Source organism: Xenopus laevis, chromosome 4L (genome assembly GCF_017654675.1).
Source record: "Xenopus laevis strain J_2021 chromosome 4L, Xenopus_laevis_v10.1, whole genome shotgun sequence".
NCBI lineage: Eukaryota > Metazoa > Chordata > Amphibia > Anura > Pipidae > Xenopus > Xenopus laevis.
The window spans coordinates 58,073,270-58,091,773 of NC_054377.1; the positions used below are offsets into that span (position 1 = coordinate 58,073,270).

An 18,504-nucleotide genomic window follows, 5' to 3' on the forward strand; every position below is an offset into this window, starting at 1 on the left:
GTATTCATTATGGACTACAGGTGTCTCTGGACGGGAAGCTCGATTAATAGAGTTAAAGCAATCAATGCACGAATCATTACTAGAGGAATCTTGGGTAGAAAAGCAACAAACTAAGCGGGCCGTATCTTATTCATTTCAATCTGTGTAGTTTTGTAGACTTCACAGCTTGATGAATGCAGTGTGCAAAGAAAAACAGCTCTACTGGATTATATCATATTTCATTTCTGACAAGGTTTGACATGTTTGAAAGGATTCATAACTGCCAAACAAATTTCTGCATTTTCATTGCTAATTTCTAACATGACAATCAAATAGCTGTAGCAACCACATATAAAGAGGATAAAAAAATGGTAAACAGAATTTTATTCATAGAGTCTGAAAATACTTTGTTATTCCCTCTTTCCCTTGACGAAAACTTAAATCCTTGCGGCATCCGAACTGCCTTTTTCATTTTTATTTGGGACAAATCCAGTTTGGATGGGCTTTAAACACTGAAGAAAGAAGAAAACAAAATTAATTAGCATTGTGCGCTTTCACAAAACTTGAGTGATAAAATGTAATGGGAAATTTTAAGAGGATTGTAAAGCTTAATTTGTATCCAGGGAAGAGCAAGGCTTATGGGTTATGGTCTGGCCATGGTTATGGTGCTGGCAAAGAGTTATCATCTAGAAAATGTTAACAGTTGTACTATAAATTATAAAGGTTGGTATCAAGAATGAAAAATTCTGAGACACAGAAGTATGCAACAAATTATAACCAACAGGTTTACAGCATGAGAGCCACAAGTTTGTAGTTTAAATTGTTCACATTTAAATTAACTTTACGATATAAAGAGTGATGACATCACAAAAGGGGCAGGGCGAGCAGGAGCACGACTATAAAATCGGAAACCGGAAGTGGGCAGTGTAAGGTGGCTGGACCCAGACCTGCCAGTCACCCGCAAATGGGGTGCGAGGTCAGCCCGAACCCAACTGACCCGTGGGTAAAGCCCTCTTAATTCTTTGGAGTTTTGTTTATCATTGGCTGAGCTTTCAAAGTAGCAACTTCCTTTTAATATATAACATGCCTTATGGAAACAGTAGTATTTCAGCAATGCAATATGCATCAAAATTGGACATGTGCATACATTTGGGCATCCCAACAGAGAGATTACATCAATATTTAGCTGAGCCTCATTTTGCAAAACAGCCTCTAGACGCCTCCTATAGCCTTAGATGAGTGTCTGGATTCTGGTATTTTTTTTTTTTTTTTTTTTTTTAAAGGTTTTTATTTTTGCTTTTCACAACACAACAATACACACAATAACATGTACAAACATTGCTATGACAGTCCAATAAGAGTTATACATCTTAGCAGGGCATCAAGTAGCATAAATACATCTCATAGACCATCAGGTGGGCGAGGGGGGGAACATTCTGGACTGAGATCGCTAATTTGGTAGGAATTAACAAATCTAATGAGTTTAATGACAGGCACTTTATTTTTTACCATCTGTACACATTGCTGGACTGTTGGTGTATGGGGACTCATCCACTTCATTGCTACAAGTTTCTTTGCATAAAAATACACTGTTTTTAACAGAATTCTAGTTTTATTCAGGGGGACAACCTCATCCACTAGACCTAGGAGGCACATCTCCGGGGGTTAGCACTCTCGGTAGGAGGAGTTGGTCAGTAAGATATTTTACCACTTTGGTCCAATACTCGTAAACTGGCGGGCTGGTCCACAACAGATGAAAGAACCCAGCATCTGGGGCCTGACACTTGGGACATATGGTATTGGTGTTTCTTTCCATCACTTAGTCTCAGCGGGGTAATATAGGTCCTGTGCATTATTCTATATTGAACCATCTTATCCCTGGTAGAGATACGGAAGTCATATATTCCCTCTATAGTATCATCCCACATTGCATTATCTAAATGGGGTATATCCACGACCCACTTGCTCTTTAGCGTCTCAAATGGACTTGTAGAGGTCAGATATTAACTTTTTGGGGATAGGGTCCCATAGTCTGCCCTCATACGGTGGAATCAAAGTATAGACTGACTGTGAGCCAAATTGGGATATAAATGCATGTCAGTTGGATATAAAGATATATCTGGATCGTGGGTTGATTCAGTTTCTCTTTGAGTTGGGCCAAAGTTGGGAAGGTGTCCTTAGCTAACATCACTTAAGTGCCGGATACCCAGTTTAGGCCAGTAGTGGAAGTCTGGCAATTGCAATAGATGCTGAAAGTTTGAGTTTCTCCATAGTGGGGTATACGGCGAGGGCTTAGGACTATTTTGGGTCATCATTTTCCAAACTAGAGCCCAGATTCTCTGTGGGGATGTCAGTACTTGTGGCAACTCAATGGTGTCTTTACTTTTCCTGTATGGGGCGTTCCTAATTGCCTCTAGGGAACCTGCTATAGAGGCGTGAAGTGCAGTTAACGTATTTTCTGGGTCTGGACAGAACAAGTTATGTATATACATTAGTTGCGAGGCATAGTAATAGTATCGGAGGTGTGGCAGGGCAAGGTCTCCTTTCTCCTGAGGGGCCATAAGCGACAGCTTGCTGATCCTAGGGGATTTGTGGGCCCATATATAGGGAAGTAGGATAGAGTCTATTTGTTTGTGAACTTGTGGGGCAATCCACACTGGGGCATGCTGCATCACATACATATATTTGGGTAAGGAGATCAGTTTGAACAGGTTGATGGTGGTATTTTTGTTTCGAATTGTGTTTAGGGTCATTGTCTTGTTGGAATATCCAACCCCTGCGTAACTTCAACTTTGTTTGAACGATGCTTGAACATTATCCTGAAGAATTTGTTACTGAGTTGAAGTCATCCGACCCTCGACTTTAACAAGGGCCCCAGTCCCAGCCCCACAGCATGATGGAACCTCCACCAAATTTGACAGTAGGTAGCAGGTGTTTTTCTTGGAATGCGGTGTTCTTCATCCTCCATGCAAAGCGCTTTTTGTTATGACCAAATAACTAAATTTTTGTCTCATCAGTGCAAAGCACTTTGTTCCAAAATGACTGTGGCTTGTCTAAATGAGCTTTTGCATAAAACAAGCGACTCTGTTTGTGGCATGAGTGCAGAAAGGGCTTCTTTCTCATCACCCTGCCATACAGATGTTCTTCGATGATCGCAAATCGCAAATTGCGCTGAATGCACAGATACATCATCTGCAGCAATATGTTCTTGCAGGTCTTGAAGGTGAACTTTGGGTTGTCTGTAACCATTCTCACAATCCTCCGCATATGCCGCTACTGTATTTTTCTTGGCCTGCCAGACCTGGGTTTTACAGCAACTGTGCCTGTGGCCTTTCATCTCCTGATTACATTCCTTACAGTTGAAACAGAAAGTTTAAACCTCTGAGTCTTCCCCTAAACCATGATACTGAACAATCTTTGTTTTCAGATCTTTTGAGAGTTGATTTGAGGATCCCATGCTGTCACTCTTCAGAGAAGAGTCAAACAGAAGCACAACTTGCAATTGGCCACCTTAAATAATTTTTCTCATGATTGGACACACCTGTCTATGAAGTTCAAGGCTTAACAAGCTAATCCAATCAATTTGGTGTTGCCAGTAATTACAATTGAGCATTTACATGCATTCAAATTAGCAAAATTACAATTGTACCCACATTTTTGCACAGCCAGTTTTTCACATTTGATTTAATTTCATAAAACTGAATACTGCTTCAATAAAAATCTTTGTTCAGAAAACAAAATGGGAAATACCACTTATCTTTTTTTTGTTGAAAGTGGAGTAAATTATGCAGGCTGAGAAACTTTTCCATATGACTGTATTCTGAGACAATTTGCAATTGATTTTGATTTTTTAATACTTGTTTTTGAATTATCAGCAGCACTCATTTGCTTTTTCAGCAGTCTGGTTGCTAGGGTCCAAATTACCCTAGCAACCATGCATTGATTTGAATAAGAGACTGGAATAATAGAAGAGAAGTAATAAAAACTTGCAATTTGCAAGTAATAAAAACTTGCATTTGTAACCTTACAGAGCATTGGTTTTTAAAATGGGGACAGTAACCTCCGTTTGAAAGCTGGAAAGTCAGAAAAAGGAGGCAAACAATTGAATAACGATAAAAAAGAAAAAAAATGGAGGCAAATTGAAAAGTTGCTTAAAATTAACTATTCTATAACATACTAAAAGTTAACTTACCACCCCTTTAAGTGATGATGTATGCAATAAAATTGACACAATAAATGTAGCTTTTTGGTAAGATATGTTTTAATTTTCTAAAAAAAAAAAACAAAAAAAAAAAAAAAAAAACCATAGTATATACTGTAAATGCCAAATTGTATTTCAGGCATACATTAAGGCAGTGATCCCCAACCAGTAGCTCGTGAGCAACATGTTGCTCTCCAACCCCTTGGATGTTGCTCTCAGTAGCCTCAAAGCAGCTGCTTATTTTTAAATTCCAGGCTTGGAGGCAAGTTTTGGATGCTTAAAAACCAGATGTACTGCCAAACAGAGACTACTGTATACTGTCAGTCCACATAGGGGCTACCAATAGCTAATCACAGCCCTTATTTGGCACCACCCAGGAAAATTTTCCGTGCTTGTGTTGCTCCCCAACTCTTTTTAAATCTGAATGTTGCTCATGGGTGAAAAAGGTTGGGGACCCCTGCATTAAGGCAAGGGCATATGACATTCAACTGTATGATATAGTTGTTGCTATTATTATTATTATGGAGGGATTTTAATAGAGTTATATATATATATATATTTTAATGCTACAGTATTAAAAATGTTAACCCACTTGGAAATTTTGAATGAACTCTAAGTAGATATTTATGAAAACTTGAATGTACCTCATTTTTATTAAACCAAGCACAACCAAACTACTCCTATCCACTATTTTATCTTATTTATCAATAAAATAAAATCAAAAAGTCAGAAAGGGAAAAAACTTCATAAAATTGAGCGAAAACCCGAATTATACAATTTTTTTGGATTTGACACCCAAATTGCTCGATTTTTTCAGGTTATTGTCTGCAAACCCTGAATTTTTCGGATTGTTATTGGACAGATCACAATATCTTCAAAATTGTAAAAGGGACATCTACCATTGACTTGTACATGACCTCAGCAGGTTTGAGATTTGGATTCTCACTTTTTGCAGCTTCAGGGTATAATAAATCTTGAAAAATTAAGGGTTTTTTTCCCTTTTAAAAATGAGAGTTTTTGCTGAAAAAACCTTGGCCAAAAAAAAATCAAGTCTAGTAAATAACCGCCTGTTTAAAGTGCATGTTTGTGTAGTTTCTGTAACAGAAGCCTCTCCATGGATTAATTTGGGTCCGGTAAGGTTATCGTAAAGAAGAAGGAGAATTGATAAGGGATTATGGATAACTTTCTAGGGTGGTTATAAATTAAACACATAGGCAGCTTCCGTTGACAGTTCTTTGATGTCTGAGTTCAGTAGGATATACATCAAGCCACAAAGGGAATTCTACAGATTTATCATTAACAGCAGCAGACCAGTTCTCACCATTGAAATCACCTTCCCGTTTAACCCTTTTAAAGTAAAAACTTGGCTATAAAAAAAAAATACAGTTTTTAAGAAACAGTTTATAGTCTTTATTATGTGGAGAACCATATATAAACTCTCAGACATAAGAACACATTTTCCAATATAATTTTGAAAAGTGAGAAGATTAAAAGAAGGTCAAAATTAGGTGCTCTGACAGTGTAACTCTTAGACCCTTCTCATGTTTATATGAATGTTCTAATATATCCACTTAACAGCTGTTAATGTATTGAGCATTCTGCTTAAAAAAAATAAAAAAGCAGCGAGTTGGAAGCAAATGCCACCTAAGCAAAACAATAGTATGTTTTCTTTAATGTAAGGTTATCATAAAAAATAGGAAGTTTATTCAGAAATCTGTTTTGTCTGTTTCTTCATGAAACTGGTTTCTGCATGTGATTTAGGCTCAAATGACCGTACAATTGGAATGTGTAAAACTGAATTACGTTGCGGTGGATAAAGTAACTTCCATCAAAGACTGGTATACTGTACTTTTACACATAGATTTGTGAATGTTATAGTAAGAATTTTCATGGTGCCGTTAGTTTTAGTTATATGTCCCTGGAATAGACATATAATGGTGTACAATGTTGCTTTTCCCTGCAGACGCATTCTCCGTGCTGTAGAATAAACATTTGAAAGCAAACAGTGCTATCTAGTGGTCAGAGCCTCAACTCAGTACCATCCAATGGTCACAGAGACGTTATGACATTTATATGTATAAATGAGACGGGTGCAATGGTATAAAGCCTAAATCTGGCCATAGTATCAAATACTGGCTGCCAACTTGGCTGACAGAGGCCTCCCTGATCCATATATGAGGCTCAGCCAGATATTGATTTAAACCGCCAATTATTGCCTTGGGAACCATTGCTCAAAATGTCTGTTTTGAACAAAATCGGGCAAAGTTCTGGTTATTTAGTGACTTCTTTCAACAAGCATCTCCTACCCCAGTGCTTTTTAGCCCTCTAATGTGTGCCTGTATGTTATCCACCCACTTAGACTGTAAGCTCTATAGGGGAGGGACCTTCTTCTTACTTCTTATTACACCCCAAAGCTGCTAAAAAATACATAAAAAATATTCAAAAATCTGATGTCCCTTTTACAATTTGAAGATATTGTGATCTGTACTGGGTTTCGTACGATAATCTGAAAAAGTATTATAGTATAATACTGGTTTTTGGGCGACAATTTCGACGTTTTGAATTTCCGTTTGAGTTTGTCGAGATTTTTCCTGCATTGACTTTTTTGAGCTGATTATTTGATAGATTAGGTAAATTTGTGAATGGGAGTTAGGTCTGGATTGTTTTACTAAAAAAAAAAAAAAAAGTTTAGTAAATACCCCCCTTAATCGTTGTATATTTATACTTTTTATTATAATGCCTGCCCTCCGTGTGTTCTATTGTATAAAGTAAGACTGTACAGCGCTGTTTATCCATGTAGCACTTTATACATACAGCTGTACCCGTTAAACAAACACTCATCGTGCCAGGGTAAATAATTATAGTGATTTAATTAGATGTGTTATTGTGTTAATGTTAAGCAAAGCCAATGGCAGAGCTGGTCAGATTTAAAACAAACCAGAAAGGAGATACTTACCCCCATATGTAATATAAGGCACTAAGTTTACCAAAGAACAGTAACCCATAGCAACCAATAAGATGTTTCCATTTAAACAGAGGACCAGTAAATTCTACTGGTTGTTATGAGTTACTGCCCCTGGGCAAACTTAGTACCTTTTAATACATAATCCCCTTACTGTACATCAGTAGTTAACCACAATGGCTATTTGACCACTACATGGGACTACAAGGCTTCAGCTATATTACAAATGAGCCTATGCAAAGGGAATAAGCTCATGGTTCCATGTTCAAGTTTGTGCACAATATATGCTTGCACTGCTTCCATTACTGGAAATGATTGATTTGTGCCTCCCACAAGACTGGGCTGCTCTGTCCAGCACTTGTACATTTGCTCTTATTTTGTCTGCTATAAATCTTGGTGTGCCTTTTTCAAAGCCATAAATCTTTGTTTCGGAGCTTATAAGATTTAGAGAAAATAGAAGACTTTTATGGCAGATAGGAGCAGAGAAGATTTACAATACTGCGTTTGCTTTTCTAGAGCTCTCCTTTGCACAGCCTTGTTTAAACAACTACATCCCAAATTGATGTGATCTTTATCATAAAAACTGTCCATTAAGCTGGTCAAGGAGCTTTAATCAGATTCATTAGTGACTGATGATGAGAACTACCGATACAGTGGAGAGCAGAATTCGCAGAGAAGCAGAGTGGAGATCATCTAAGCAACATTCACCACTGTTATATTGTACAAGCAAACAGAGCTGCCTGAGTTGGAGAAAGAAAAGAAATTGAGGAAAAAGGCATTGCATAGGGCAGGAATAAACAGGTCTGCAATTTTATGTTAATTCTATTATACATCTTTATTATCTTTCTTATTATACTTCTATTGGTATCATTATTTAAAGGTTAAGTAAATCCTCAGTGAGTGAACCCTTTGTGTGGAACTGGGGGTACAAGAATAGACTTACATGATTCAAATGATCCTGACATTGTAAGGATTTGTCCAGCTTTTTCTGACATTCATCGAGAGACTTCACAGAAGCATCTGCAATAAATGAAACACAAACAATTTAAAAAAATAAATAAATAAGAATCAAAGCCACAAACGCTTAGGTAAAAAAATAGATGATGTGAAAAATGTGGAACAGTGACAGCTGTCACCTAGTCTTTTCTATACAATAGTCCCTAACTGAAAGGCTGAAGTTATGAAAAGTCCAGTGAAAAGAACCTGTACCTGTACCTTGATGCCAACTAAGATATAATTCATCCTTAAAGGAGGCAAAATAATCCTATTTGTATATGTTATATATGGTAATATAGTATATATTAATGTTAAATGATTTTTAAGTACACTTAAGCCATGGAGATCCAAATTACAGAAAGCCTCAGGGCCCAATACCTGTATAGTGAAAAATGGATACAGATTTGCATGTAAGGAGTTTGCATAATGATATCTATTCTAATTAACTCTGTCAGCCCATACCCAAAGAAATAGAGAGGAATGTTAAACGCAGAAAACATTTTAGGCTACTCGATTGACATGTTTCACGTTTTTCTCCATTCACTGAAGAGTGAATAGTAACTGGAATACACAAAAGAAATGTAAAATTCTAGTAGAAACGACCAACAAAATTTTACACATATTACCGAGGTTCAGACAAGAGCATACAAAAGGGCATCCAAAATTATTTACTGTATTTATTGTTCTGAATTTTGTTTGCAAGGTTTGCTTCATCGGTGATCTAAAGGACTGAACCATTCCTGGGAAAAATCCACGAGGACCACTTTGCCTTCATAAGCAAGAGAATTTGACTACAACAAACAACCCGGAGGGGCAGCATTCTTTAAAGCGGTTGTTCACCTTTGAGTTAACTTTTATTATGAAGTTGAGTGATATTCTGAGCCAAGTTGCAATCTGTTTTCATTTTCTATTATTTGTGGGTTTTGACTTATTAAAACTTTTGAGTCAGTAGCTCACCAGTTTGCAATTTCAGCAAACTGGTTGCTATGGATCAAATAACCCTAGCAACCATGCATTAATTAGCTTGTGGAATATGAACAGGAGAGGGTCTGAAGAGAAAGATGAGAAATCAATAGTACAGTAATGATACATTTGTAGCTTTACAGAGTATTTGTTTTTAGATGGGGTCAGTGACCCTCATTTGAAAGCTAGAAAAAGTCAGAAGAAGAAGGCAAATAATTTAGGAACTATAAAAAATAAATAATGAAGACCAATTGAAAAAAGTTGCTTAGAATTTGCCATTTTATAACATACTTAATATCAACTTACAGGTGAATGTGAGACTTGAATGGAACAGTGTCACCAACCTATCTTCTAAGGTCTGAGTAACAAAACACTGGGCATCTATACAACAAACATGGTGTCTTTCTGTTTCTATTATGTGCAAAACAGAAACTGAAAACAATCCTGCTTTCAACACAACACCCCTGTTTTCAAGACAGTAATACATTCTAAAGAGATTCTAGCATTTGTTACAGTTGGAGAAAGGTTACAGTTTGGGCCTGGAAAATATTAGCTAAAAGGGAAGAAGAGTTCCCTATGAGTTAAATCCTTTAATATAAATATGGCAGTTTTAAAAAGCTTTTATATATGGTTTTAATGTGGTATGTACTTTGTTTTATCTTCTAGTGGCCACCAAAGAATGTGCAAGTGAAGCAACAAAAGCTAAGTTAGATTCTATGGTATAGACAATTGTATTGCAACATTGTATATGACGTGGAACTGAGGTGGATGTAATTTTAACACAATGTATCTTTAATACAAAGTATCTTAGTATAGTATAACCACTAGAGGGCATTACAAAAGTGCCTATTTAAGGAAGTTGTGAATCTGTGAATGTTTACTGTGTACTTGAAAAAGGACCGGGAGGTCCGAAACGTTGCTGTGCCAAATGTAAAGTGAAATAAAGGTGGTTTTATTACTATTTGGGGTGCTGCAATTCTCTGTGGATTTCGTGTAACATAATTTGAAGTTGAACACATTATTATGTGTGCACCCCTTGAAAAGTAAGCACCTATTTTATTATTAACATGTATTTATATAGTGCCAACATATTGCGTAGCACTGTAAAGTAACTGTGATTATACAACTACATCACATGAATTACATACATAGAATATATGGAGTAACAAACATCACAATCAATACAGGTACAAAGAGGTGAGGAAGGCCCTATGCATAGGCATACAGTCTAAAGGGAAGGGAGTAATACACAAGGTGTGGGAGTGGGCAAGATCGAAGTAAGTGGGTGAGAAATGTGGTGTTGTATGTGGTGTTGCGTTTGGTAGTTAAGCAGAGTGAGGGTAGGCTTCTCGAAAGAAGTGCGTTTTCAGAGATTTTTTGAAAGCAGAAAGGTTGGGAGAAAGTCGGACAGATCGTGGGAGAGCGTTCCAGAGGAGGGGTGCAGCCCTTCCAAAGTCTTGAATGCGAGCATGTGAGGAGGTAATGAGAGAAGAGTTGAGTAGCAGGTCAGTAGATGAGCGAAGTAAGCGAGTGGGTGAGTATATAGAGATGAGTTCAGAGATGTAGGGTGGAGCAGAGTTGTGAAGTGCTTTGAAAGTCAGTGTCATTAATTTGAATTTGATTCTGAAAGGTAACGGAAGCCAGTGCAGGGATTGACAGAATGGCGAGGCAGAGGATGTGCGGTTGCTGAGGTGTATGAGCCTCGCAGCAGTGTTCATTATGGACTGGAGAGGTGACAGTCTCTGGAGGGGGAGGCCAATTAAAAGAGAGTTACAGTAGTCTAGACGCGATATGATGAGAGAGTGAATAAGAATTTTGGCAGCGTCTTGGGTGATAAATGATCGTATTTTGGATATGTTCCTTAGGTGGAAGTGACGATTTAATAAGTGACTGGATATGAGGAGTGAATGACAGGGCAGAATCTAGGATAACCCCAAGGCACCGGGCCTGGGGAGAGGGGGTGATAGTGGAATTGTTAACTATGATGGATACTTCGGGGATGCTACTGGTGTTTCTTGGAGGAAAGAGAACCATTTCAGTTTTAGAGAGGTTTAATTGCTAAAGTGCTGGATGATTGCTTGCATTATACATTTTTACACAACAGGTGCCCTTTAAAATGGATTGCATGGAAGATAGCCTTCCTGCAATTTGGAACTTTCTGGATAATGGGTTTACAGATACAAGATGTGGCTGTTTTAATTTTACCAAGATAAAATAAAATATGTTACTGTGACTATAATAACTACATCTCAGGGATGGAGGTTCCCTTGTCTTACCAAGAAGACGATTATTAAAATAAAGAATCTTTCAAGCCAGGACAGAATCATTCCTATGCATAAATTCATGGGGGGGGGGCAATTTGTCTTTATATCCAAAAAAAAAAATCATGAATCCCACAGGAAAGACAACATTCCATAATTCTGAGATGACTGATCTAAATTGGAATTATAATCTAATGATATAAAAGTTACACAAACATAACTAGGGTTGCAACCTGACCAGAACAGTTTGGTTTTTGTAAGGCCTGTTCGGGTCTGAACTTTCTGTTCAGTTTTCAGCCTAATGAAACCCAAACAAGAATTTAGCCCATACATGAAAAGCATTTAAATACTTGGATACTCAGCTCAACATGGCTGGCTTACTTACTATCAAGTGCAGCTCATTCTTATTATTACAGATAGAAAAAAAAGGAAATCAATCAAAAATGAGGTTTTTTTTCTAAATTTGCATTGCTGTAGTTCAGAGCTTTCTGGATAACAGATTTCTGTATAACAGATCTTATACCTGTAATTAAAGGATTGGGCTTAATCATCAAGCAGAATATAGCTAGAGATAGGGTTGCCACCTGTCTGGTTTTGAACAGGCCATCAACACTTTAAAACATTGGAGAATACTGGATAGAAATCCAGCCAGTGATGCAATAACCTTGCCCTGGTGTCATAACTCCAACAACGTCATTGTGTCGTCATCATCATCACTGCCCCGCCCCCTATGTTGTGGTTTAGCCATCAGCAAAGACAGCAACCCTAAACATACAAACAAAAAGGTGCGAGCACTCATCGTGATCAAAGTCAGGTCTATCAGAAGTGCATCTTTTTATACAGCTCCTACAGAGAAAGCTGTAAATAGAAGCAGCCGGCGTGTGTTTCAATGTGCGTGTCGGCCATATCCCTGTACCTTGGGACTAAAAAGAGCGGCCAAAACCATTAGAAAAGAGATGCGACAGTTTGAGTATTAAAAAATTTCCAGTTCACCGTACCCAGACTCTGAATAATCCCGCTCAGTCTTTCCTGAATACTTTGTACCTCCCGCGGATCCAATTTCCCCGCCATTGTGCCGTAGTGATCACGTGTTCTACGCAGTCATAGCCTTAGCGTTGCCCACGGCAACCCCTTTTCCGCTTTAGGGTGCCGCCATATTCCTGTACGGAATAGAGCGTTTCGTTAAGAATAGTCCCGCTACTGAAAATACAGCACCATTTACTAAACAAGGATATCTCTAGTACGATCCAATAACGTCCTCGTGCCTTTGCATTTGCATTTGCGAGCAGGGTCAAAGGCCAACGTGACGTTTCGCTTACGTAGCGTGGCGCCACCTGAGGAGATACGAGTGAATGAGGATGCAATGTTAACTTATCATTCCCCTTAAATTGAGTGAGGAGCGCGAATCTGTCAGGTGAGTGCAAGTGTCATGCGACGTTTCTTGAAATCCATCGCGTTCAGGGACTTTGTATTTCATAGGCAAACGCGCAAATGAAGTAAAATGGGACAGGATCGCCTGTCACTAGGGTGGTAACTACAGAGGGGGGCCCAGGAGGTATAGGGGCCCCATAAGACCCTAATGCACGTACAATATCAATAAAAATTGGTAAACCAGCTCAACCTATAGACATTTTGGTGGCCGGTAGATTTTTGCTTCAAAATTGTCTGAAATTGAGAAAAGGCACCAGAAAACGTGAGAATGCTTCAGAGTGCTGGGAGACTGGGGTACAGAGCCCAAAATCTAGTAACTCCTGACTTCTACACAACTTAGTCCCATTGCATGCTGGGTATTGTAGTCTTACATTCAAATTGGCAGTCGGCAAATTGTTAAAGGAAAACTATACCCCCCAAACAATGTAGGTCTCTATAAAAAGATATTGCATAAAACAGCTCATATGTAAAACCCTGCTTCATGTTAATAAACCATTTTCATAATAATATACTTTTCTAGTAGTATGTGCCATTGGGTAATCATAAATAGAAAATTGCCATTTTAAAAAACAAGGGCCACCCCCTGGGATCGTAGGATTCACTGTACTCACAAACATACCAACAAACCATACATGTTAGGTCACATGAGCCAATTAACAGACAGAGTTGTGTCTTTTGCTTCCTCACTTCTTCCTGTTACAGTTAGAGTTGTAGTATTTCTGGTCAGGTGATCTCTGAGGCAGCACACAGACCATCATGAAATGGTGACTCAAGGCAAGAGATGTAAAAGGGCAATATTTACTTATATATATATTCCAGTTTGGTAAGATTCTTTAATATGCCACTTAATATGATATGAACTATCTGTTGCTTAAGTGTTCATTTTGGGGGTATAGTTTTCCTTTAAACAAAAACTACATTACCCAACATGCATTGAGAGACGCAGACTTGGCACATTAGGGCAACAAAAAACTTTGGCTGGTTTCCAAAGTACAAACCTGTACCTTGGCTAGTTTGTACTTTCAAAACCCGCCTGGGCTTTAAATTAGTAGCCCAATTTGGCTGGAAACCCGCCAACCCGGACTGACTGAAATAGTGTATCATACAGAGAAATGTACATGATACAGATCCCTTCGTTTATTTTAATGAGAAGGTTTGTTTTGAGGCTGGTCTTGTCCGTAAGAACAGCTTTTGCTGTTCAGCTATTTTGGATTCAGCCAAACCCCCGAATCCTTTGTGAAAGATTCAGCCGAATACCGAACCGAATCCTAATTTGCATATGCAAATTAGGGATAGGAAGGGGAAAACATTTTCTACTTCCTTGTTTTGTGACAAAAAACCAAATCCAAATCCTGCTGAAAAAGGCCGAATCCTGGATTTGGTGCATCCCTAAATTCATGTTCATTTTCTAGGGCTCAGTAGGAATGAATTGTACCTGGAGTTACACATGTTGTGCGATACGTGTTTGTTGTGCCTGAGTCTCTGCAGAGACTGTTAATAGAATAGACAACTGATTCTCCTAACCCAGGGGGGAATAGCCACAGAGATTTCCTCATCGTGAATAATGGGCTGCATCTGAAATTGGCCAAACATTTAAAGATCCACTCATTTGGTGAGGTCAGCAAACGAGCAGCTCTTTCCCCTATATGGCCACCTTGAGATATTGAGCTGACATTCGGATCACAGTGGTGGAACATGCATACAGGAAAAAATACAGCTCAGTTGCAAAAGTGAAACATTGAATGTATTAGGTCAAGCAACCAGGCAAATTTTCGGGCTCATTCTCTCCCTTTCTCACGTGGAAATTGCATAAATATACTATAGCCAAATCGGCCCTCCCCCAATGCAATTTTTAAACCTGCCTGATTGATACTGGTCAGATACTGGTCCATCATGGGCCCCATACATGATCCAATAAGCTGTTGACTCTGTCTGGAAGGGCTGAATTGGCTCTTTTTATCGGCCTGTGTATGGCTACATTGATGCAGGGGTTTAATCCATTTTCTCAGTCCAAACCACAACAAAGACTTACTGTCTCAATAAAGGCTGAAAGTGTAGTTACATATCTGCCTCAACATTCCAAACAAAACGGACTCCTCACTGCGTGCAACCAAAGTGACAAAATGTAACCTTTAATCAGAAATTTTGCATAGATGTACAGCCCAAGGTTTGTAAGTGAAAGGTTGTAATACGCTGCCGGACAAATCATTGGAGGCCCTTTAGACATGTCACATTCTGCCATTGTTTAATTCCAATTTATTTATAGCTTTTTCTTATTGTTTAAGGGTTGAATTTGATGGACTGTTTTTTTTTTCAGTTGTTTATTTTTGCAAATTCTATGTTTCTTTTTTTTTTTTTAATGTATATTTTCATCTTGACATCCTAAGATACACCTGTTTTCCGTTTCACCCAAAAAACATGAGCAGTTCACAGCGAGCCAAAGAAACAGTGGTTATAACAGGAGGAGGTGGTTACTTTGGACACAGGTATGTATAGCTGGTTAGTATTACAAGGTGTCATCTCTGCATAATGTTGTATCAAAATGGCCCCAAAAGTGGACTGAAAACTGTCTGTTTTATTTGACGATTTCCTTGGTTGTTGCTCCTATCAGGGGGAAATATACAATGAGCTGACATCACAGGAGAAGCTTGATTGGTCGGTAGCTGGAGTTTTCTTCTCTCAGCCAGATTCAAAGGGAATCTAGAAGATCTTTGAAAAGTACCTATGTATTGAATGATTAAAAATTGTGAATAACCTGCAGGTTATTAAGTTATAAAGACTTCATAGAAGGACAGAAATGTCCTGCAACATTTACATAATGTACATAATAGTTTCATTAGATAAATAATCTATTTAAAGGAGAAATAAACCATTAATAAAAAAAACCCTACCCTACATAGACCCCCCCCCCAGCCTAGCTGCCCCCCGGACAAATGCCCTTAACTCTTTACTTACCCCTCCGTGCAGATTCTGTCCAGTGCAGTTCACGGGCACCATCTTCAGCTGCTTCGGAATGAGACTGGCGATTCTGCAATTTACGTGAGTTTCGGCGCAATCGCAGTTGTTGCGAAACAGAAAATTGCTCCAACTTTGCATGCGCCGCTCCGCCGGTCTCTTTCCAAAGATTACCGAAGAGAAGAAGATGGCTGCCGTGAACTCTGCTGGACAGAATCTGCACGAAGGGGTAAATAAAGGGTTTTTTTAAATTAAGGGGTTGTTCAGCTTTGAATTAAATTTTAGTAGGTTGTAGACTGTTATTATGAGACCATTTGCAATTGGTCTTTATTTTTATTATTTGTGGCTATTGATTTATTTTCAATTGTTCTGTAGCTTTCCTGTATGGAATTTTAGCAATTATGTGGTTGCTAGGGTCCAAATTACCCTAGCAAAAACGCAGTGGTTTGAATGAGAGACTGTAATATGAATAGAAGAGGGTCTGAATAGAAAGATAAGTAATAACTAACACTAAAGAAATTGCAGCCTTACAGAGCAATCATATTTGGTTGCACCGACTTCAGGATTCAGTTCGGATCCTAATTTGCATATGGGGAGGGAAATCGCATGACTTTTTGTCACAAAACAAGGAAATAAAAAATGTTTTCCCTTCATATGCAAATTAGGATTCAGTTTGGCCGAATCTTTCACGAAGGATTCGGGTGTTCGGCCAAATCCAAAATAGTGGATTCGGTGCATCCCTAGTTGCACCTATATGAAAGCTGGAAAGAGTCAGAAGACGGCAGCAAAAAAATTTAAAAAAAACTATTGAGAAATGAAAAATCAATTGAAAAGTATCCATAACTTACTAAAAGTCAATTTAAAGGTGAAGCACCCCTTAAAGGTTCATTATTCAATAACCTACCCAAATGTTTGTCTCTTTCCAGACTTGGATGTACGTTGCACGAGAAAGGAGTTCATGTAATCCTCTTTGATATACGAAAACCAGACCAAGAGCTGCCTGAAGGAATCCATTTTGTTCAAGGAGACGTGCGTTCTCTCTCTCAGCTGGAAGATGTGGTGGCAGGCGCAAGCTGTGTATTTCATACAGCCTCTTATGGAATGTCTGGGAAGGAGCAACTCCATCGGCAGAAAATTGAAGCTATAAATGTCAGAGGCACAGAGAATATAATCCAAGCTTGCATAAACACAAATGTTCCGAGGCTTGTTTACACAAGTACCTTTAATGTGATTTTTGGTGGGCAAACAATAAGAGACGGCGATGAGTCTCTGGCGTATCTACCTCAGGATGCATTCGTAGATAACTACTCCCGCACAAAGACAGTCGCAGAGATGTTTGTACTGAAAATGAATAATCAAGAATTGAAAAATAACAGTGGCTTTCTAAGAACCTGTTCTCTCCGGGCTGCTGGGATCTACGGGCCTGGGGAGCAGCGACATCTGCCTAGAATTATTAATGCCCTTGAAAAGGGGATGTTCTTGTTTGTATACGGGGATAATCCTCTCGTTCAGTTCGTACATGTCGATAATCTCATATCTGCACATATTTTAGCAGCTGAGGCTTTAACATCTGAAAAGAAATACATTGCTGCTGGGCAACCCTACTTCATTTCTGACGGCCCCCCAGTGAATAACTTTGAATTTTTCAGGCCCCTCGTGGAAGGCCTTGGTTATAAGTTCCCTTCCCTTCGTTTTCCCCTGTCGCTCGTCTATTTTTTTGCATTTTTGACGGAGTGGATTCACTTTTTTATTAGCCCTGTGTGCGACTTTCAGCCTATCCTGACACGGGCTGAAGTTTTCAAAACGGGGGTCACTCACTACTTCAAGATTGAAAAGGCCACAAGAGAACTGGGGTTTGAACCGCAGCCATTTACAATGCAAGACGTGGCTGAATGGTTTAAAAACCATGGTTACGGCAAACAGGACAAGAAGATCAAAAGCAATTACTTGATTTGGGACATCATTTTTATTTTATTGGTGACTGTCGTGCTGTTATCATGGCTTCCTAGTAGTGAATGAGCCTTGTGTGTATATATATGTTCTTCTCTAAGCCCGAGAGCATCCTATGATGATTTGTTTTAATGATGATAATAAGTGATCATTGACTGGGTGACTTACTTAATTGTTTGCAAAACGATTGGGCACATTTATTCAAAGCTGAACCAGGAAATCCTGATTGGTTGGCAGCAGTTATATTTTTATAGCGGTTATTAACTTTTGGTTTGTCAGGAGAACTGGAATAATAAAGTAAATCAAAAGTCCTTTTGTTTTTTTTTTTGTTTTTTTCTTTTAATGTGCCAATCTGCTTTGAGCTGTCGAATTTGATTTTTTTACTATGGGGTTTTAGATTGCAATCAGTTTACTATTATGCCTATGGAACACTGGCTTTATTGAACATCCATGTTTTTCAGCCGGTGAAGAAATGCTTGAAAAAGTCATCAAAGTCATTTAGTTAAACAGAATGTACCTATTTTTGACCAGAAAGTGTCCTTCGAATTCTTTACTTTGTCAGATCCACGTTTCACTACAGATTAGGGCTGCACCGAATCCACTAGTTTGTATTCAGCCAAACCCCTGAATCCTTTCTGAAAGATTCCGCTGAATACCGAACTGAATCCGAAAAAGGATTAGGAGTGGAAAGGGGGAAACATTTTTTAATTCCTTTTTTTGTGACGAAAAGTCATGCTATTTCCCTCCCACCCCCTAATTTGCATATGCAAATTCAGATTTCTTTCGGCTGGGCAGAAGGATTAGGC

The 18,504-nt window shown here is 38.5% G+C and overlaps 1 protein-coding gene and 1 long non-coding RNA gene across 2 annotated transcripts; one reads left to right on the plus strand and one right to left on the minus strand.

Annotated features, from left to right (window-relative positions):
- Positions 1-346: 346 nt before the first annotated feature.
- On the minus strand, positions 347-12,500 carry LOC108714086. The gene is made up of 3 exons (XR_001935299.2): positions 12,361-12,500; positions 8,086-8,162; positions 347-491 (listed from the first exon to the last, which is right to left on the minus strand). It is a non-coding gene; the product is annotated as an uncharacterized LOC108714086 (long non-coding RNA).
- Positions 12,501-12,557: 57 nt separating this feature from the next.
- sdr42e1.L (short chain dehydrogenase/reductase family 42E, member 1 L homeolog) lies at positions 12,558-18,009 on the plus strand. The gene is given in 3 exon segments (NM_001097026.1): positions 12,558-12,776; positions 15,180-15,279; positions 16,675-18,009. Coding segments are annotated over 2 exon segments (1,161 nt in total). The 5' UTR covers positions 12,558-12,776; positions 15,180-15,211; the 3' UTR covers positions 17,768-18,009.
- Positions 18,010-18,504: the final 495 nt, after the last annotated feature.